Here is a 23,197-nt window from a genome sequence, read left to right on the forward strand (position 1 = left end):
GTTGTAGTTACACTGTGGATAACATCTGGGACAAGAATTTTTAGTAATATTTAGTTAATATCTGCACTTGAACCGTTTTACCAGTTTATCAACACCATGTACCGATTCAAGTACATTTTTTTTATTAATTGAAAAAAAAAAGGAAGGATATAGTAAGATTAATAATATACCCTTGTATTTTTATCATTTTATAATACAATGTACATCAGACTTATTTTAGTTTAATGGCCCCTAGAATTTATAAAACTCAAACAACTTTGAAGCTGATTATCTCAGAACTATCAAAACTGCACTTAAACCCTTTTACGTCTGGCCACCTCAATTGCGATTGCTAAGTTTAATGTTGAGCATTCTCCGTTCCTTAGCTGCCTTGAAGTCATTTGAAGTTTGTGAATTGTGTTGTTGTTGTTAAAAGCCCATGTTTTAATCGCATACGTCAGAGTCTCAATACATACTGTTCAAAAGATTTTGCCTTTAAAGTATTTCGTAAGTTTGATTTAAATATTGTTAATAATCTTCCAAATTCTGTGCATGCTAGAGAATATCTTCTATTTAAATCAGCTTTTAAGTTAAGCTTTGATAATTGATGGATTCGACCGTTACTTGATGGAAGTTCATTTTATCTGACAATAAAACACTGAAAACGTTTGTTTTCTATACTTCCACAAAATTTATTATAACTAAGTGACTACAGCTGTTTCGGCAGAGTGCCTTTCTCAAGTGATATAGTTTACAATGTGTTTGCCTTTTTAAGTCTTCAACTGAAGAGCTCCCCACTCCTCAACCTCTTCAGTTGAAGACTTAAAAAGGCAAACACATTGTAAACTATATCATGTATACTATATCATGTATATATCATGTATGTTGTACAAATCATGCCTCTACTCTCTTTGCGCTAGAGCAAAAAAAGAGAGGTTGTTGCGAGTGGAACGTAGAATCTTGCGTAGATGCAACTACGAGCACTGGAGATATCCCTCAAACGAAATCCATAAAATCTCAAACATCCCCAAAATCACTGAGAGAATAAACTCTCTGAACAGGAACTTCACAATCAAAGTAATCAACGGTCCCCCCTCCGACACACAAGAATCTCTCAAATGTTCCTGTTCATCTTCCGGCCACGTATTCTACCGAAAGCCCAAACGCAAGAAGATTCATCTACCGTCTGCTCTAATGCAAACATGCATTGACGAACTCCCAGTAGAATACGAAAACATCCTCGAGGCTATCCCGTTAGCCTTCCGTACCCACCTATAACACATCCTCTTCCCTACCCCGAACAGGGAGAAGTTGGTTTTTTGCGGTTTCCCAACTTCATTGCACAATTATACCTGTTCGTCCCAAGAAAATAGCCGCAACTATTTTCATCACTCGAACGCTCACTGTCCACGCTGCGCTCAAAAGCCACCTCCTGACCGCCCACGAGGGCCGCTGGTTCTACCAGTTGGCGTACAATGGTTTCTAGGGAGACTGGTCGAGAGCAAAGCACGGACAGTACACGTAAATGTCTATGGAACCAACAACAACTCCATCAAACTTTCTTCTCTGTTGCCTTTTTAGCCTTCTGGACACCACCGTCCGGCATAACCCAGGAAACCAGAAACAGCAGGACACGACACTTGCCCCAGTGTGTTTTTCGGACTGTTTGCTTTTACGGCTACATTTTACATTTACTACAAACCCTGAAGAGGACTAAATCCTAAACGGGGACACTCATTGATAGCATTTCTACATAGCAATTTATTCTATACACGTAAATCAAACAATGAGAAGAAGAAGTAAACTATATCACTTGAGAAAGGCACTCTGCCAAAACAGCTGTAGTCACTTAGTTATAATAAATTTTGTGGAAGTATAGAAAACAAACGTTTTCAGTGTTTTATTGTTAGATAAGCTTTGATAGTTCAATTTTATGCCTTAAATACAGGGTGAGGCAAATAAAGGGCCTATTAGAAATATCTCGAGAACTAACGGCAACAGAATCATGAAAATTGGAATCAAGGGGTTTTGAAGGATGATCTATTAAATGAAAATATTTTCATTTCTTTGCAACTTCCGGTTATACCGGACGTTGCTTATAACTTCGTTTTTTTTTAAATGGAACATCCTGTATATTTTTACATTTTTGGATTCTCTTTGATGTCTTCGTTCTTAAAATATCAGGTTTTGTAATATTATACAGGGTATTTTAAAAGATAATTACGTTTTTTATTAATTTCGTAGCAAAATGAACACCCTGTAGAATTGTAGTATTTTGACATCTAAAACTCTACTTACGTTCAAATGATTTTTAATATACTATACTATTGTTAAGAATCATTAGTATAGCTAAATTTTTAATTTTAGTATACAGGGTTGGTCGAAACTCGGAATGAGTATTTTCTGAGTTTTCTTAAATGGAACACCCTGTATTTTAGTATTGTAATGAAATGATATTTTATGGTACTTTTTTATTTCTTAAGCATTCCCTATACCTAACTGCTTTAATTTTTGCTTAATTGTTAATCGCACCAACAATCTTAACTAGGTAGGTATTTTGATAGCTAAACCATTATTGGTAATTTTAAGGACCAGTCTGGATTAATATGTATTTATTTCTGAAAAATTATTTGGGATTGAGTATTTTCACGGCCAACCTAATAAAATTTTACGTATTTTTTGTTGCAATTAATGTTTAGCTGGAATCACCAATAACTCACACATTAAAGCAGTTAGGTATAGGGAATGCTTAAAAAATAAAAAAAGTACTATTAAATATCATTTCACTATAATACAAAAATACAGGGTGTTCTATTTAAGAAAACTCAGAAAATACTCATTCCGAGTTTCGACCAACCCTGTATACTAAAATTAAAAATTTAGCTATACTAATGATTCTTAACAATAGTAGAGTATATTAAAAATCATTTGAACCTAAGTAGAGTTTTAGATGTCAAACTACTACAATTCTACAGGGTGTGAATATTGCTACGAAATTAATAAAAAAAAACGTAATTATCTTCTAAAATACCCTGCATAATATTACAAAACCTTATATTTTAAGAAAGAAGATATCGAGGAGAATCCAAAAATGTAAAAATATACAGGGTGTCCCATTTAAAAAAACTAAGTTATAAGCAACTTCCGGTATAACCGGAAGTTGAAAAGAGATGAAAATATTTTCATTTAATAGATCATCCTTCAAAACCCCTTTATTCCAATTTTCATGATTCTGTTGCCTTTAGGTCTCGAGATATTTCTAATAGGCCAGTTATCTGCCTCACCCTATATACATAAATACGACTTTTCTATATCATTATTTTTGTCTGGTTGTATCCTCAGTTAGATCTAGAGATTCGTTTGTTAGATGTATATTTAGTTTTTCCTAAATTTGTGTTTTAATCCTATTTCTTTTGATTTTGTATTTTGATCTAAATTATAAATACTATATCATTTTATATTGTGATTTTCCGATACCAATAATTTTTCAAAATATAACCATCGAAAATCATTAGCTAACTAATTTCGTAATTTTCTTTTTTGCAGCTCGCAGTCCCATGTTAGGCCATCTGAACGCCACACTGGAAGGCTTAACTACCGTGAGAGCATCCAATGTTCAATCTATCCTCATCGAGGAATATGACAGACATCTAGATTTATACACGTCTGCCAATTTTACTTGGTACATGAGCTCGAGAGCTTTTGGATTTTTCGTCGATATGCTCAGTAATTTCTTCTTGATTTTCATCATAATGGATTATCTTTTCTTTAAAAGAGGTAAGTAATTTTAAAAATAAAAATACTACTCGTTAAATATAGATAGAGACGTCGCAATTTTGATATCTTCGCAGAAGGCTGAGAACGCAAGGAAATAAATGTATAATGCGCTATCTCCTTTCGCCTCTTTGGCAAACTCTGTGCAACAATGGAATACAGCATAATAATATGTTTCATTTCATAAAATTGAACGTGAAGTAAAACTCCCTGGTGTAGTTGGTATATTTAATAAAAATTTAAATTTTTTTTAAAAATACAAAAGGATTACGTTTGGAACGTTTTCGGACTTACCAGTCCATCATCAGTGAACCTAACAGTAAGTAATCCCACTTAATAAAATTGAAACGGGTGAAATTTTGAATGTTAAAAATTGAAAAGTGTGGCTAAGATTACTTACTCCCTGTCATTGCTAAATAGCCACAATGCCAAACACTGGCTCATATGTATGTTCCAACTACATATTAAAATTTGCAAAAGAATTTGGCCTAAATTGGATGCCAATGGATTACTACCAGCAACATGATGCTCTACCGTATCACATTAAGAGATTTTTTTTAAGTGATTAGGTATTCATTGAACCACGTTTAGTCTGTCAATGATTTAAGGGAGTAGAACTACTTCAAATGTCAGTGACATTGACATCCAGGAAAGGGCAATTTTTAATGTATTAACCAAGGTCAGAATTCAATGTGGTTACGGAAATTTAAGTTTTTGTCTGTGTTGAAATTTTAATTTTAATGTTAGAATTTAAATTTACTTTTTTAAATATTACAACAATTACTATAAAATTGACGATAAAATTAAATTTGATCGAAATTATTATACTATGGTAATGAAAACAAAATGTAAGATTGAATTCATGATTATAAGTAAAATTTTTTTTTGTATATAATCTTGGGGGTGAAAGTTAGAACGTTGAACAACGTTTAAATTCTAAAATTAAAATTAAAATTTCAACACAGACAAAAACTTAATTTCCGTAATCAAATTGGATCCTGACCTTGGTTAATACATTAAAAATTGCCCTTTCCTGGATGTCAATGTCACTGACATTTGAAGTATTTCTACTCCCTTAAATCATTGACAGACTAAACGTGGTTCAACGAAGACCTAATCACTTAAAAAAAATCTCTTAATGTGATACAGTAGAGTATCATGTTGCTGGTAGTAATCCATTGGCATCCATTTTGGGAAACATTCTTTTGCAAATTTTAATATGTAGTTGGAACATACATCTTAACCAGTGTTTGACATTGTGGCTATTTAGCCAGGACAAGGAGTAAGTAATCTTAACCACACTTTTTTATTTTTAACATTCAAAATTTCACCCTTTTCAATTTTATTAAGAGGGATTACTTACTTTTAGGTTCCCTGATGATGGACTGATAAGTCTGAAAACGTTCCGAACGTAATCCTTTTGGATTTTAATTCTTTTTTAATTTTTATTAGATATACCAACTACACCAGGAAGGTTTACTTCACGTTAAATTTTATTTAACTAGAAGGTATACAGCCAACCTTCGGGTATTATCCCGTTTTATTTATGTTTCATTTCAGATCAGAGATGATCCCCTTACGCACGTTTCAGTCTCCCCAGACCTCATCAGAGGGGCTACATGATCAGCTCTGAATCGAAATGAAACCAAACTGTCTATTTAAGCAGAATTATAAAAATAATTTTCGTCGTGGACGCTATAGCGACATCTATTAACAAAGTGAGAAGTCCCTGATATGTATATCTGAAAACTTCTACCGTGGAACTTATTTCTGGATACATCCTTAATCTCTGCCATTTACAATGTATAAGACAAGCATACGACGGATAAACGAGAGGAAAGGGAACAAGTGCAATACGTTTACAGAGTGTGAGCTTAATTTGTAATGAAATTTCTTACTTAAAAACAAATTTTTCAAAATATTTATTTCGTAATTGTTGTTTAATCTTCTTCTTTAGGTGCCGTGTCTGTATTCAGACGTTGGCCGTCATCATGTTTACAATTTCCTGAAATCCCTCTCTATCGGCTGCTACGCGAAATAATTCTTCTACTGTGCAGCCACACCATTGTCTAATATTACGCAGCCATGAAAGTTTCTTTCGACCAATCCATCTCTTTCCCTCCACTTTTCCTTGTATTATAAGGCGAAGCAGATGGTGTTTAGGTCCTCTAATTATATGGCCGAAGTATTCTGTTTTTCTCCTCTTTATGATGCTTATGAGCAGACGTTCCGAATTCATCATTTGAAGAACATCTTCATTGGAAGTGTGCGAAACCCACGATATCTTTAGGATTCGTCGATAGCACCACAATTCGAATGCTTCTATTTTGTTTAGCATTGTGGTTTTTAACGTCCATGTCTCACAACCATACAATAGGATAGACCACACATAACATTTCAGCACCTTCTTTCGAATATTCATCGACAGGTTTCTATTACATAAAAGTGGTTTCCAGGTCATAAAAGCCTTCCGTGATATTTCGATCCTAGTTATTATCTCTTCATCAGAGTCACAATTTACATTTAACCAGCTGCCAAGGTACTTGAAATGATTTACCCGTTCTAACTCCTCTCCATCAAGAGAAAGCTGACCTTGATCTATATTAATCTTTCCAACTGCCATCCACTTTGTTTTTGAAATGTTGATTTTAAGGCCTCTCCGATGGCTTGCTTCACTGACTAGATTTAGTAGTGTCTGAAGATCTTGTAAATTTTCAGCAAGAATGGCTGTATCGTCAGCGTATCTAATATTGTTGATTACTTCTCCGCCTAGCCTTACTCCCTCTTGTCTGTCATCCAAAGCCTCCCTAAAGATTTCTTCAGAGTACAGATTAAAATGTGTGTTGTTTAATAATAAAGATTAAATATGAGCTTAAATATTAATTATTTTTCTTTTAAATAAAAATTACTTTGGAAAACGTATAACTTGACCACACAAACAACTTGAGATTATTTAGTTTTTAACATACCATGAAAGATGAGATTACAGTTAACTTTCAAATGGTTCGTCTTCTGTCTCGGAACTATTATTATTCAGGGAATCTATTCTATCTTGATCACACTGTTCCTGCAAAAGGCAATGTTAGCAACCTTTTTTCCAATCCACTTGAGAAATTTTGGAGAGAAAATCATCGGAATATTTATCAAAATTTTAAAACTTACCGTCCACAAATAATAAGGGGATTCCAAATTGTCAGAGGTTAAAGAGTTTTATTAAAATTGCGTTTACACTCTGTCCGGTTTCAAGATGCCGTAAAAATAAATATAACCGACGACATTGAACGTTACGAGGAGCACGTCCAAATCATGATTTACAATGTATAAACATGTATTATAATCTTGGGCTCATAAATTATAAAACATACTTTGTATACGGTACCAGCAGACCGAATCATGTAATAGAAAATAGAAGCGAAGGAATTTAAACAACTTATTTGGACTATTGTTCATATTGGCGATAGGTAGATGATAGCTCTCGAATAGAACGGCGGTGAGGGGTACACACATGAATAATAAAATAAATTAATTTTTACTTGTGTTTATTTGTATTACAGTTAATACGTTTTTGAACGTATTTGAACGAGGTTTTCTAATAATGTGAATACGTTATTTTATTGCAATTAATTAAGAAAATTATGTAAAATGTGTAAACATGTGTTTCTCGTTTTTGATATATTAAGACGTTTATAAAAATGTTGTTCTTTTAAAATTAGGCAGATCATTATCCTCGTTAAGTTTGTCCACAGTAGGAATCTCGTTTCTAAAATATTCCTTACTACCCTATTTGTTGTCATTCGGCTTATGTCATATGTGGTCATTCCATTCTACTCTTCTGTTTCGTATCCAGCTATTAATGTTCTCCACCTTGCATCTCCGTCCTGTATCTGTAATTCTAGCTCTGTCCCATGGTGTCTTCTCATCGATTCTTCAGGTTTTCATCTCCGCTGTTTCGAGCAATCTTTATGCCCTCTCTGTGTCATGTCGTGTTTCTGCCGCTTATCTCATTATTGTGCCTGATGACTGTAAAGTTTGCGTTTCCTTTCTTTTCCGATATTTTTGTTAATTATGAGTAGCTGTATACTTTTTATTTTTTTATTTAGCTTAATACCTCGACAACTAATGGGCCATTGGCATGGTACAGTGATTTTGTAACCAGATAGTGTAATGTGTAGTATGTGTACTGAGTAAATGTCTTGTTATTTAGTAGAGTCGACTTCATTATCTTTACAAAGAGACGATGATTGTGTCCGAACGTTTGCGGTCCCTCCGGTGAGTTTCAATCCCACAAGGATAGAAACTATTTTCATGTAATTGACGATCTCGGGAAAAACATGCTAATCGACGTTGTCACAATTTACACCAGCGTTAACTTTTTTTTGGATAATTTTTAAAGTGAAAACTTTTAGCGACGTTGTGCACTTTTTGGAGGAAGAAAAAGCTTTGATTTCGCGTCTGATTGTTGCGACCAAGGGGTCATCCATAAACTACGTCGTTGAGAAGAGGGAGGGAGGGGGGCTTGCTTATTTCGACGATATACGACAGGGGGGTGGGGGGTATGAGTGCACATTCGACGTCGTTTAATATATTGGTATATTTAAATTTGTCGCTATTGTCTCTATAAATATAATTTTTTACTAGCTTTTACCAGCATTAAAGTATCAGATATTCGTATAAAAACGTACCTATAGTTTTTGAAATTAAATTGAAAATAAAACAAAACGTTTACGAATAAATACACCTTTGTTAAAATTAAAAAGAATTCTCTTATAGATACTTTTATCACATAAATTTCGTATTTATCAGTCACAGTCACATTAAAATAATATTAGGTAGCACCTTTGCAAAAGTTTAGCACAGGACAACAAACAGTAAGACATTGTTCTTTGAGTTTAAACAAGCGCTTCTATATACAGAAAAATGTTTGGAAGCAAACAATATTCAATTGCTAGTTTATAGGCTATTGATAATGTTCAAAATAAGAGAGCTAAAAGGAACTACAACGTTAACGGGATTTTATTGTCTCATATGGTCAATGGATCTCTAAATTTGAAAAAAACGCTGAGTGCTACCATTTAAATGGGTGCGTTTTTGAGAAAGGGGCGAATTAGTCCCTAGGCACAGGGTGCATTAGGGTAAGTTCTATGCAATTTTGGTACAAATATGTCTACAGAAAAATTGTTCCAGATTAAATTTACTATCGAAACATCACCTCTTAAAGTCAAAAATATTTTATTTTACAAAAATATATTCAAAAGAAAAGCAAGGAAAAACACGAAAGACAGCAATTTTGTTTTTTGCCCCATAACTTTTTTCCACAGGGATATAGGTATAGGCATTGCTTTAGTGAAAAATAACTTCTATTCTTCCTCTTTAAAATAAAGTTTAGTAAAAGTCTCTGGGATTTATAGCTTCTGAAATAGGATTTTTCAAAATTCGCCGCTCACATCATTTTTGGGACATTTACCCCATTATTTCGGAAACATTGTTCTGTAACTTTTTTCTACGCATTTCTAGGTATATGCAATGGTACATTTAGTAGAAAGAAAATTACCTTTAAAGGTCAATTACCTTTAAAATGGTCTATTGTATAAGGTTACACGACTCTTTATAAGCAAGCTATGCTTTTTCAAGGTTTTATACTTTTAATAATTTTTGATATTTTTAATGATTATTTTTTAAATTTCGCATTGTGAATATTTTCCTTGTAAATTTAGGTATGTACATTGTAAAGCTTGTTTTCTTTACTTTAAAATGGTGTATTGCAAAAAATTCTAGGACTATTTTAAACAAGATCTTCGTAGGATATCCAAGGGTATCCGTAATTAGAGAAAAATTTTAAATTTTTTTTATTTTTTTCAATTAGAAGAATATAATTGCATATTATAACATAATTTTTAATTCCAAATAACTTTTCTTAATAACACTTTTCGATATTGTGAAATATAAAGGTACTTTACTCTTGAGCGAAATTCATATTTTTTAATATACCTCGTACTCTATTGAAACAATTTTATATCTGATGATTGGATCTTAGGTTTTAGACTATGCAGAGCATTTTATAAACAATATTTTTTTTTATAAATTTAATAATAAAAAAGTTTTCCATGTGGTTTCAACTTAGTAGGACCTCTTGCATGTGTATATGTCACATTTTGAAAAAGCATACCTTGTTTAAAAATAGCCCTACAATTTTTTACGATACACCATTTTAAAGTAAAGAAAATAAGCTTTCTTTTTTATTGTACAATGTATATACCTAAATATACCATAAAAAACGTTATAATAAAAAATTTAGAAATAATCGTAAAATATATAAAAAATCATTAAAAGTATAAAACTTTGAACAACCATATCTTGCTTAAAAATAGCCATACAGCCTTCTATAGGAGATCATTTTAAGGGCAATTAACTTTTCTTCCTATTAAATGTAAGAATGCATATACCTAAAGCTACGTAGAAAAAAGTTACAGAACAATGTTTGAGAAGTAACAAGCAAAATGGGCCAAAATCGCTGTGAGTGGCGAACTTGGAAAAATCATATTTTGGAAAATATAAATCATAGAGACTTCTACCAAACGCCATTTTAAATAGAAAGGATGAAATATTTTTTTCCGTGAAGCAATGCCTATACCCACATCCCCGTGGAAAAAAGTTATGGGGCAAAAACAAAATTGCTATCATTTGTGTTTTTTCTTTCTTTTCTTTTGAATATATTTTTGTAAAAAAAAATATTTTTGACTTTAAAAGGTGATGTCTCGATAGTAAATTTAACCTGGAACAATTTTCCTGTAGACATGTTTGTACCAAAAGTGCATAGAACTCACCCTAATTCGCCCTGTGCCTAGGGACTAATTCACCCCTTTCTTAAAAACGCACCCCTTTAAATGGTAGCACTTCACGGGTTTTTATTATTTAGAGGTCCATTGACCATATGAAATAATAAAACCCCGTTAACGTTGTAGTTCCTTTCCAAAATACATAATCAATAGCCTATTATTTATGTGCTGCATACTGTGTGTGGAAAAACAGTTCTGAAAGAATGAATGGAAATAAAATATTGTGTTATATTTAGTAGTAAGTCGTATTTATACTTAGAGAAGATTTATAAGCAAAATCTTGATCCAATGCTATTTAAATGCATTCATTTTTTTCGAATGCTCAGAAAACTAATAAAAATTTTTGAAAAATTTAAACGCAGATTGAGAGATTACATTATTACCGAGGACCAAAAGTTTCTGAAAACATCTATGATGTTTATTTTAATAAGTTACAGGGATAAAAAAATATTTAGTCTGATTTTTAAGTTCAAAAATTTCATTCAAAAGAAACCTTTTGTTTATTCTAAGGGACTTTCAGCCCTCGGTAATAATGTAATCTTTCATTCTGCGTTTACATTATTCAAATATATTTATTAGATTTCTCAGGATTCGAAAAAAGAATGCATTTAAATAGCATTGGACCAAGATTTTGCGCCTACCCCCTTAATTGTTCTTGTTGTGATACATTCGCAAATAAAGTTTCAAGGTTGATTAAAAAAAACAGAAATAACATTGAATTTTTTTAAATCAATGAAAGGGGGGTCGTGTACTGCAATGACGACGTCGACATGGGGGGGGGGGTTCGTCTGTAACCGACGAATTACGAAGAAAGGGGGGAGGGTATTAAAAAGTCCAAATTTTTTACGACGTAGTTTATGGATGCCCCCCAACACTGCTATGATCGTGACGCTATACCATAGCTCCGTTGTTATTGATCTGGTTGGAGAGTGTGATGCATTAAATGAAAGGAGAGGGATAACGATTATATTAAGGTAGAAAAAACAAACAAGGCGACTACTAAAATGGCCCTTCATAGCATCTTCGTTATTAATGAATGTTTAGTTACATACGATATATCAGATGTCACTATGGATGAATATAGAATTACTATAAGACAGATTTTGATTTATTAACTTGAAGAAAGCCTTTGACCGAGTACAAAATGAACAACTGACTGAATATTAACATGTGACAAAGCAAATGAAAGGGGAGGATATAACGAATATATTAAGATAGAAAAAACACACAAGGCGACCAATAAAATGGCACTACACAGTATCTTCATTATTAATGAACGCATAGTTACATATGGATGAAAATACAGTGTATTCAAAATAAAGACGCACTGGAAATAAACAAACTAACGCTAAGTCACGTAAGAAGCCATATGCATGCGGTTTTCCTTATCTATTAAATTATTAAAATAATATGTTCAATAACAGATTTGTTTACTATGAATAACAAAGATAAATTGTAAATCATCATCATTCCTCAACCACTTCTGTATAAAGTTTCCCACTGTTTTTCTCAAGTCTGTTTGGTGGTCCACCTCGGTGTTTTTTATCTTCTTCAGGTCCTCATTCTATATTTTTTTGGTCCACCTATTACCATTTAAACGTGTACCAGTCTGTCTCCATTTGGCTTGTGCAATTTTGTCTATAACATCTGTCACTTTAGTCTTCTCTCTCTCTCTCTCTCTCTCTCTCTCTCTCTCTCTCTCTCTCTCTCTCTCTCTCTCTCTCTCACTATCCTATTTGGTACCATATCTCTTCTTGGTTACCATATCTCACATTGCCGTGCCGCATGTTAGGATTCAATCAGTTGTTTATTTTTTACTCAGCCAGAGGCCTTCTTCAAGTCAATAAATCAAAATTTATCTGATAGTAAATCTATTTTCGTCCAAAGTGACATCTGACATCTCGTAAATAACTATACGTTCATTAATAACGAAGATGCTGTGTAGGGCCCTTTTGGTACTCGCCTGTTTTTTCTATTTTCATATATTCTTTATCCCTTAACTTTCATTTAAAGCATCACACGGTCCAATCGGATCAATAATAACGGGGCTATGATATAGCGTCACGATGTTAGCGGTGTCGGTCTCAAAAATCTGATGCGAAATAAAAGTTTCTCCCAATCCAAAAAGTACACAACGTCACTAAAAAATCACCACTTCAAAAATGATACTCAGAATTGATAGAATACATAAGAAACAATCTGATTAACATTCACTAATAAGAGAAGAGAAAAATATTTTGTAAGAATGATATGAATTTGCGAAACTCTAAATATGAATACTGAAATGTTATGTATTTTCTGGTTTATTAAGAAAAATACGCATGGACGCTAAAAAGGAAATATAACTAGATATTGTAATATTATAAAAGCATTTGACACGTGGGAGTAGTATAGAAGAATTTTAAAAATAAGCTGGGTTGATACTGTTATGAACAACGACCATGTTTTAAAAAGGAATGAACAAACAAAATGAGATATTAACCATAGTTAAAATAAGAATTTGTGGTATCTGGTCGTTGTGGGAAACGAGATATATATGCGTTGTTGTAGATCATTATACAGGGAAAGGTAACGGACAGCAGAAACATATTATGTCGATGAGATATATTCTGCTTAGACAAATCGGAATATTGGTAAAATACAAATGTAGCTTGTAGCTTTGTGGTGCTGCTTATAGATAGTAATATTAAAATAAATGTGAAAATAGCCATGATGACCGCCACTTTTTGAGGGAGACAATACTTTTGAAGAAAAATAATAGGAAGAAGGTCCGTATTTAAATCATCTGGCAATGGTGTGTTTACAAAATGTACTTAATTTATCAAATTATAATGTATATTGGAGAGATCCTTAATATCAGTTTTACTATTGATGCAATTTTGGTCTTTCTTTACGTGAATCATCTCCAATATACATCTTTTGTTATAATTACATAAAAGCACATACTTATGTGGATGTGGTCTTCTATTGTCCATTTAACAGATTTTTTAAAAATAAAATCGAGATTGTAAATTGTAAATCGATTGTAAATAATCAAGAAAATATTAGTTTATTTTTTATTTTTTTATGTGTCCCAGACTAAATCTCCCAGGCTATATCTCGTAAACGAATAGAAATTTTCGAATGGGCCAAAAACTGATATATTCCATTTGTAATATGGAACACTGTAATATGGCGTAGAAAAAATCATCCCCTAAATATTCATCCCCTTAGTTACAACCCCTAACTTTTATTTTTAATAAAGATACCATAATTAAGAAAAATAAAAAATAAACTGATATTTTCTTGATTATTTACAAACCAATTTTATTTTTAAAAATCCTGTTTAATAGACGATAGATGATCACATCCAAAACTATAAATAGATATACAAGGTGCTATTAAAAAATTAAAGTTAGGGGTTGTAAATAAGGGGTGAATATTTAGGGGAGGATTTTTTCTACTCCATGTTAAAGTGTATGTATTACAAATGAAATATATCAGTTTTTGCCCCATTCCATTTGACAAAGTGGGCCAAAGAAAAGACTCCACCTCGATATTTGGCAGGATTTTATTAGATTTTAGGGAAATGACGAAACAGGTCGATTTTTTATCTAAGGGGGTCACATTTTAATAGTAGGTTCATTTGTCATTTGTCAACCCCCTGCTGTCCACTTCCCCACCACTTATTTTTAAATAGGGAATATGGGTCGTGTGCTAGCTCATTTAAAATGTTATTTAATTCTCTATTCAGTAATATAAACATTAACATAATTATTTATGCAGGGTGTCCAAGAAAAAAATATTTTAATTACATTAATTGACACAAAAAATAAGAATGTACTGTTGTGACAAAACAGAAAAAAAATGTTTTTTGATAAATATATACAATAAACATTGCTTTTCACTTAAGTTCAATGTTCAAGCTGCCACCAATCTGCCTCTTGTAGGCTGAATATTGAATTTAAGCGGAAAACAATACTTATTTGTCAAATAAACATTTTTCTCTGTTATCTGTCAGTAGTAGAGTGTATTTTGAGTTAAATAAATTGCATACATTCTTCTTTTTGTGTCAATTAATTTAATACAAAATAAATTTTCTTGAACACCCTGTATAAATAATTATGTCAATGTTAACATTATTGAATAGAGAATTGAATAAACTTTCAAATGAGGTAGCACACGACCCCTATTCCCTATTTAAAAATAAGAGGTGGGGAAAATGGAAGGGAGGGGGTTGACAAATGACAGATTTATGTAATTCTTCATTTCCTTAAAATCTAATAAATACTGCCAAGTTTTGAGGTGGACTCTTTTCTTTGGCCCACTCTGTATATATATTATATTTCATTACAAACTCTTCTATTATTTCGACAAAATGTCCGAACTTCTCAATTTCACAGAATACAAACGCGTCCCAAACGATCCCACTACATATCTAGAAAAACGACCAAATCCATTATAAATAAGTCCACTCTATTTCCAGATATCAAAAAATCTCTTAGACCCAGAGACAAATCGTCACGGATTCCAGGAATATACCATTTCATGCAGAATATATGAATACGAATCTATATTTTATGTAGTATATGCTTTTCTATTTCATTGGTCTTCGGAAAAACATTTCTTTTTCACCCTCAGATATACTAGTTAATTTTGACATTGTTTCTTTATTCACCAACATTTCTATTGATGAAACCGTCTCCATCTTTGACTCTAAACATCAAATTATCCAAGACACATTACCTATATCTTATAAAACACTGCATGCCTAATACATAATTTTCATTCCAAAACCAAGTCTATCGTCAAATCAAAGATGCCCTAACGGGATCCCCCTCTCTCCCGTAATAGCTGATATCTACATGAAACAATTCCTGGTGACATTTGTTATGTGGCTCATGCGAGTTTTATGGTTTTTCAAAATAAAATTCGGAAAACATAATAATATACTACTGCGTAATATTTTGAAATTAATCGTTACAGTGTCACAACAACGTTACAATTACTGCTTTATAATTTTTGTCAAGCCACACGTTTCCGTTTTCTTTTTACAGTTAAAAAGCTTATTTTTAATATAACTGATCAAATAGTATCTACTGATTTGAATTTTCTTAAAAACAATACTAACATTGCATATTTGATCTTCGTTATTAAAGTAAACAAATCTGCTATTTTGTAATTATTCTTTTAATAATTTAATAGAAAAGCAAAACCGCACGCTTACGATTCTGACGTGTTTCATGCTTTGGTTTGTTGATATCTCCTGCACCTCGAGTTCGGCTGTAGTGTAGGTATCATTAATTTACCGATTACCGATGTTATTTATTTTAAATACTATTTAGTTAGTGAATTAAGATAACTTCCTTGTTTATCAATTGTATGGGAATTCCTTATTTTAGGAAATATTTTGTCCAACACTATTTTTATTTATTTATTTATATATTAAAGTTTTATATTTAATCATTGACCTTTTGCACTGAAGTGCACTACACAATGTTTACACACCAGATAAGAAAATATTAAAAATATATTTATTTGCTATTATATTTGTATTTAATACTGTTTTCATTATTATTATCTATTGTTAATCCTGCTTCAAATTAAACAATACTTTTTGAGATTAATAACACATACTCTAGCAATGTTAAAATTACGAATAACCCATATAATATTATTCAGGTCTATGTTGCAACTAGTGACAAGTTAGAACAAGAAATCAAAAATTTTTATAACAATAAATGAATTAATGCGGCTGACAAAAAGGGGCGAGATAACGATGATCATGAAACAATAGTGGATCATGAAACAATAGTGGATATAGACTTGTACAGTTTTGCGTAGACAAAAACCTGCTAATAGCCAACACCCTTTTCAAACAACATCCTAGATGGCTATATACTTGGAAATCAGCTGCAGACAAAGAATTGTTAGGAATCAAATTATTTTGCTCGATCTTAATTTTAAGAAGTAAATAAAATCTACTAAAATATTAGTTGGAGCTGACATTCATAGTGATAAGTGATAACAATCCAGATATAATAAATTTTTGGGTAAAAAAATTTCTGAATGTTAGAAGGAAAAAACTGACCAGGAAAATTGATTAACAATTGAAGAACCTTGAAAGAAAAAAGGAAATAAATATCAAGGTTAAAAAAGAAATAGAAAAGATAGAGAACTTAAAGTACAGACAAACGTTGAAGTAACATGGATTACTTTAAAGACGAAAATAACAAAAATACAAAAAGAAGACATAGGGTTCATCAGAATCAACAAAACAGAAGAATATTGACCCCCCGGAGGAAGTGTAATGGTCGACGTGATGTCGCGTATTGTCCGTCTCCAAAGATCTATGTCTCTGGTCATTCCTCTTATCTCATGTATAGGTCTTTTGCATATTCCTGTAATTTTATCGATGGATCTTGTTGAGAATTTTCCTTGTGATCTACGGCCTTCCATCTTTCCTTGTATAATGAGTAAATCCAGTTTCTTTGTGTTTGCTCTCATAACATGTCCAAATTATTTTAATTGTTGAAAATGGACTTTACTGGAGAGTCATTGTCTAACTTTTACCTCTTTTAAAATTGAATTATTTGTCCTACGGTCGCGTCGTGTCGTTCCAAGGAATTCGTAGCATTCGTCTCCAATAGAACATTTCAGTGGCGTCTATCTATCTTCTTTCCGATTGTTTCAGAGTCCAAAATTCACATCTGTAGGTCAGCCCACATAACAATTTCATGTTCTTAGTAGATTCATAGAACATACTTTTCAGAAAAAGTATATACTAAGAATATGCGTAATTACCATTGCGAATGTGCAGAGCACATACTGAGTATATACTACATTACAGTACTTAAACGTTCCATGCATATACTTAGAATGTACTACCGCACTTCTTTTCAGTATATACTAAAAATATACTTTTTAGAACATTCCAAGGACGTGCTATAAACCTTCTATTTATATACTTAGAACGTACTACCGCACATCTTTTTAGTTTATACTAAGAACGTACTTTTTAGAATATTCCAAGGAAGTGCTATAAACCTTCTATTTATATACTTAGAACGTACTACTGCACATCTTTGTATTAGAAGAATATATTTTTAAGGATATTCTAAGAAAGTGCTATCAAGTGCTATATTGCTCAGAAGTATGTTTTCAGCATCACCTAATCTCATCTTAGGTTCTACTGGTTCTACCAAATACCTATTATATTTACATATTTTAATGGCAAATGTGAATGTAGTTAGTACCTACATTCTGCAATATTACTTAACAAGTAAGTACATATTTATAAATTTTAGTTATCTAGGTATAGAAACTATTATATTATAATATTTAGCTAAACTAAACTATGTATGAGTAACTAAAATTTATATACTTATATGTACTTACTTTTACTTATATGTATTTATTAAATAATATTGAGTTACCAAAATAGATTATTACTAGTACTTTATTATCATTCGTCTTCATCCTTAACACTGCCACACTGCATAGATAGATACATTGATACATATTTTCGATTTAATATATTTTACCGTTGTTCCCTACCCTGATCCATTCAGGTAAGAAATGGTCAGATTAAGACAAGACGGGGTTAGGGGGATATGTATTGTGGAAGTGGAATAACAACGGTGCACCGGTGAGTGTTGCCAAACGGAGGGAAATTTCACTTTTTGCGGGAATTTTTAACATAAAAGGTGATAAAGGGAAAAGTTAACTCAAAAGGGAATTTTTGTTCCAGTCCAAATTATTAAATATTAAAAAAAATCAAAATATTTGAAAATAATAATCTTCTCAGATTTTGTAAACAGGAGGGAATTTTTTGATAAAAGTGGGAATTTTTAAGGTTGACGGAAAAAGCTTACTCGATGGTTGGCAACACCAAAGCCTTTGGTTGTGGGTCGTGGGGTTTGGCATGCTTTGGTTCTGGAATGGCCCGTATCACAGCCTCCCGTATTGAATTGAATGTACCTAAATTCAAATTCCAACGATGTAAAAATACTCGTGATAAACTCGAAATGGTCAAGTTATTTCAATTATGCAAACGAGTTTTTAATAATAAACTTTAATACAATTAATGTTTAAACTTTCTTACCATACAACAATTTTGAAATGAAATTCGTCCAATATTACCTACATACATAAATTTTATTAATTATTCTAAAATATAACGAAGTTGATAATCTATAAGGCTAATATTATACTTCCAATACATACATATTATTTTTTAAATATTTTAAAAGTATCTACTTATAAGTATGTGTTAAGAATGTACTTATAAGTATGTGCTAAGAATACTCGATAAATGTATATTCTAAGAATAAACTTTTACGAATATTCAGAGTTACTACGTACACGAATGTACTCAGTATATTCGGTACGAGAATATACTTTAAAGTATATGCAAAGAACATGAAATTTAGAATGTTTTTTAAGGTACATGCTATGTTTGTACTAAAAAGAATATACTCCGACGAATGTTGGTAGTATATGCTTAGCGAACATGATGCGAACATCATTGTTATGTGGGAGGGTTGTTAATATTAAGCAGTTGATCAACATCATCTGTAACGTCATCGTTAACGTCTATGTCATATAGCATATCTAATATAGCTAACATAATAACAAGATTTTTATAAATAATATTACATATGCGACAAATATGTGAAAAGCTAATAAAAACTTATGCTAGAGGAGCCCAAGCGGGAATTTTTGCAGATTTTTGCAGTTACTCGAACGCGTCAGATTATCATATGGGGGGAAACCTTGTACCCTGTAAATGTACCTCTACCATATATTGGCTCTTAATACAGGGCAGTTCGTTTAGGTGGGTTCGAAAAAAAATCTATCCTTAAACTCGAAATCGTCAGATTAAGATAAGGTAAGTTAAGTACATGCAGAACAGTATACATTTCAAAAATGTGGTTTGAGCGGGGCTTAAGGAAATGGGTGTGTCACAAAGCTTCACAATAAAAAAGCGAATATTTCGAGAAATAAACGTCAGATAAAATACGTGCGAAAAATACGTCAGATAAAAAATTTTTCAAAAATCTCGCGAATGATACCAAACGCGACCCCCCCACGGAGAGGGGTGGGGGGTAAATTAAAAATTTTAAATACGAACCCCGCGATATTTCGCGAAATGAACATCAGATCGAAAAACTGCAAATTACACGTATTCAATATTTTTTAAAAATCTATCGAATATGACCAAAAACGACCTCCTTCGCAGGTGGGGTGGTTGTTTTAAAATCTTAAATAGGAGCCCCAATTGTTATTCCAGATTTGGATTCTTAACGTAAAAATAAGCAACTTTTCATTTTTTCGAATTATGGATAGATGGCGCTATAATCGGAAAAAACGATTGTTGGAAACGGAAAATTAAATTAAAAAATGGAAAGTCCCCACTTAAATGGAAAACTTTACTTAACTTTTTTTGGTTTTAGAACCTACTCTTCACAACCCAATAGGTCCCTATAACGCTCGAGTAACTGCAAATTTAGCATACTTTCCTCCCCTACTATTAAGATCATAAATAATATTTTGCCTGGTTATAACAAAATTATATTTTTTTATTTCAGATATTACTGCTGGTGATATTGGTTTATCTTTAACGCAGATTTCGCAATTATCTATAGTACTAACCTGGGGTATTAGAGTGTTTACCGAATTGGAAAACCACATGACGTCACTTGAAAGAGTTATAGAATATACAGATATCAAAACAGAAAAGAAGGACGGCACCACAGTTCAAAATTGGCCCAGTACAGGAAGTATTTCTTACCAAAACGTATATTTGGCATACGGTGATAGTGACAGCTTTGTGTTGAAAAACTTAAATTTTGAAATTAAACCTGGAGAAAAAATTGGTGTGGTTGGTCGTACTGGAGCCGGGAAATCGTCAATTCTTGCTACTCTTTTTAGGTTGTACGAAGTCAAAGGCAAGATAATTATCGATGGAGTTGATATTAAGACACTGGCTTTGGACTATTTGAGAAAAAATATTGTTGTGATACCACAAGATCCGATTTTATTTTCAGGAACTATCAGATCAAATCTAGACCCTCTGAATGAATTTGAAGATAAAGATCTCTGGCATACACTGGAAAGAGTTGGAATTAATACATCTATTGTCAGTTTAGAACAACCAATTAATAGCAGCATCATGAATTTCAGTTCTGGGCAAAAGCAACTGCTCTGTTTAGCTAGAGCTATCTTACGTAAGAATAAGTTAGTAGTAATGGATGAGGCCACAGCGAACATGGACCATGAGACTGATAGGATGTTACACAAGATTATTAGTGATAATTTTGCTGATTGTACGGTGTTAACGATAGCACACAGATTACATTCTGTGTTAGTATGTGATAAAGTAATGCTATTAGATAGAGGAGAAATGAAAGAATTTGATCAACCCCAAGAATTACTTAAGAATAGGAATGGAATGTTTTACAAAATGGTTAAGCAAGCAGGATTACTAAATTATTTAGATTCTAAATAAAATTTATATATCTATTTTAAGAATTTTATTTTTACCTACCTTATTCATCATCATCCCAGCGCTGGTAGAACAGCTAGACATTTAAAAAAACGTCTATAGCCCCAGGTCGACTCAGCTTGAATAAAATGAGTACCTTGGGTAAAACCAGGGGTAATAATAGGCGGTTTAAGCGTAGCACTGGCCCTGTTACCTTCCTTGTATACCGTAGGCCCTAGATATAGCAGACTACCCTGCTATAATCCTAAAGCCGCGTTAGCGGCATAAAACGGGATACTATTACAATATAATGCATCATCATTACTTTTGAGATTACCCCTATGTATTGCGGAAATTTTGTATTTTGCACAGATATGTCCTCTCTAGAGGTGTCACGTCAACTCTTGATATTCCTCTTCTACTACTTCCGGAAACTTATTATCATTTCGGCGTTGAGCATACCGTAACCAACTAGAATTCCTCTAATAACCAAATATTAATTTTATCCGTTTTTTTCATATCGTTTATCCATCAGAGTGCTCTCACTTCTATTATACATTATGGTACAAATGACAGGAATAAATTCGTTATTTCGTAAACCGGCGACAAAAGACAAATCGCAAAACAGGTTATTTTTATTTTTAAATTATGATATTTTGGCATATTTTGGCATATATAGGTACTAGTGACGTCATCCACCTGGGCGTGATGACGTAATCGATGATTTTTAAAATAAGAATAGGGGTCGTGTGCTAGCTCATTTGAAAGGTTATTAAATTCTATATTCAGTAATATAAACATTTACATAATTATTTATACAGGGTGCCCAAAAAAATGCATGTAATTTATTTAATTCAAAAAACATTTTACTGCTGCCACAAATCAGAAAAAAAATCTTTATTTCACAAATAAACTTTGCTTTTTGCTTGAATTAAACGTTCAAACTTCCAAGACACAGGTGGCTGGCGGGAGTTGGCTTAAACATTGAATTTAATCGGAAAGGAATGTTTAACTATTTGTAAAAAAACATTTTTTCTGTTTTCGGGTAACAGTAAAATATATTTTGAATTAAATAAATTACATACATTCTTCTTTTTTCGCAGATAATTTAATTAAATATTGTTTTTGGACAGCCTGTGCAAATAATTATGTAAAATATTTATAGTACCAAATAGAGAACCGAATAACCTTTCAATTGAGCTAGCACACGACTCCAATTCCTATTTAAAAAAATAATCGATTACGTCATCACGCCCAGATGGATGACGACACTAGTATGACATATATGCCAAAATATCATAATCTAAAAATAAAAATCGACCTGTTTCGTGATTTTTTCTTAAAGTTGCCGGTTTTGCGAAATATCGAATTTATTCCTTTCATTTCCACCATACTGTATGTGTTTGTTATAATTTACTTGACATTTATTTACGTCAATTATAGCTGGTTTTACAGCAGATTTATAGATTCCTCGCAGCTACATTAAATTTTTTATTACCACAGGAACTTTCTCCACTCATCTCTTTTTATTTCAGCCACCTCCTCTACTGCATGACTCTAAATCTGTTTCCTCGTTCCTTCGTAATAAAAATCCTAGGTCATTAGACCTATTACTTTTTATAATAATTTTACAATCTACCTACTTTAGAATTAACCTTAGGACACCGGTACACCATGGACGCTATACTTAGATGAAGGGAAATATGCTTTCAAATCTGGGCAAAACGTGAGATAGACTGAAACTAAGGACTAACTTCGGAGTTTCATTTGGATTAACCGTTTAATTAACATTTGATTATATTTTGTCCACATTTGGACTGATTTAGGATTACGTTGGACCGTAATTAAATGAGAAAAAAGAGTAAAAATTGGCAAAGCAAACAACAGATATAAATATAAAGCAATGCGAAAGTTATTAAAAATAGCTCACCCTTTAATAGGGGTCTCCAAAAACAATAGTGAAACTTTTATTACATACTGCTCAGCGAGATATTATGCCTTTTCATAGAGAAATATTTAAATTGGGAGAATACCGTTACTTTGAGAGAGATTAGTTACTATATTCAACATATTACAAATTACATCATTTTGGGAGTGCCTGCCGCCTAAATTTGAATTTAATCTGGGGTCACGTGGGCACCAA

The 23,197-nt window shown here is 32.3% G+C and overlaps 1 protein-coding gene across 1 annotated transcript in view; it reads left to right on the top strand.

The window, feature by feature from the left end:
• Window positions 1–21,092, top strand: part of LOC114349539 (ATP-binding cassette subfamily C member 4) — a 104,077-nt gene extending 82,985 nt beyond the window's left edge. Inside the window, exons 10-11 of the mRNA XM_028299946.2 lie at window positions 3,526–3,756; window positions 20,159–21,092. Coding sequence (XP_028155747.2) covers window positions 3,526–3,756; window positions 20,159–21,078 — 1,151 coding nt within the window. The 3' untranslated portion in view covers window positions 21,079–21,092. The remainder of the gene's footprint in view (window positions 1–3,525; window positions 3,757–20,158) is intronic.
• Window positions 21,093–23,197: the final 2,105 nt, after the last annotated feature.

Source organism: Diabrotica virgifera, chromosome 1, assembly GCF_917563875.1.
Source record: "Diabrotica virgifera virgifera chromosome 1, PGI_DIABVI_V3a".
Lineage (NCBI taxonomy): Eukaryota > Metazoa > Arthropoda > Insecta > Coleoptera > Chrysomelidae > Diabrotica > Diabrotica virgifera.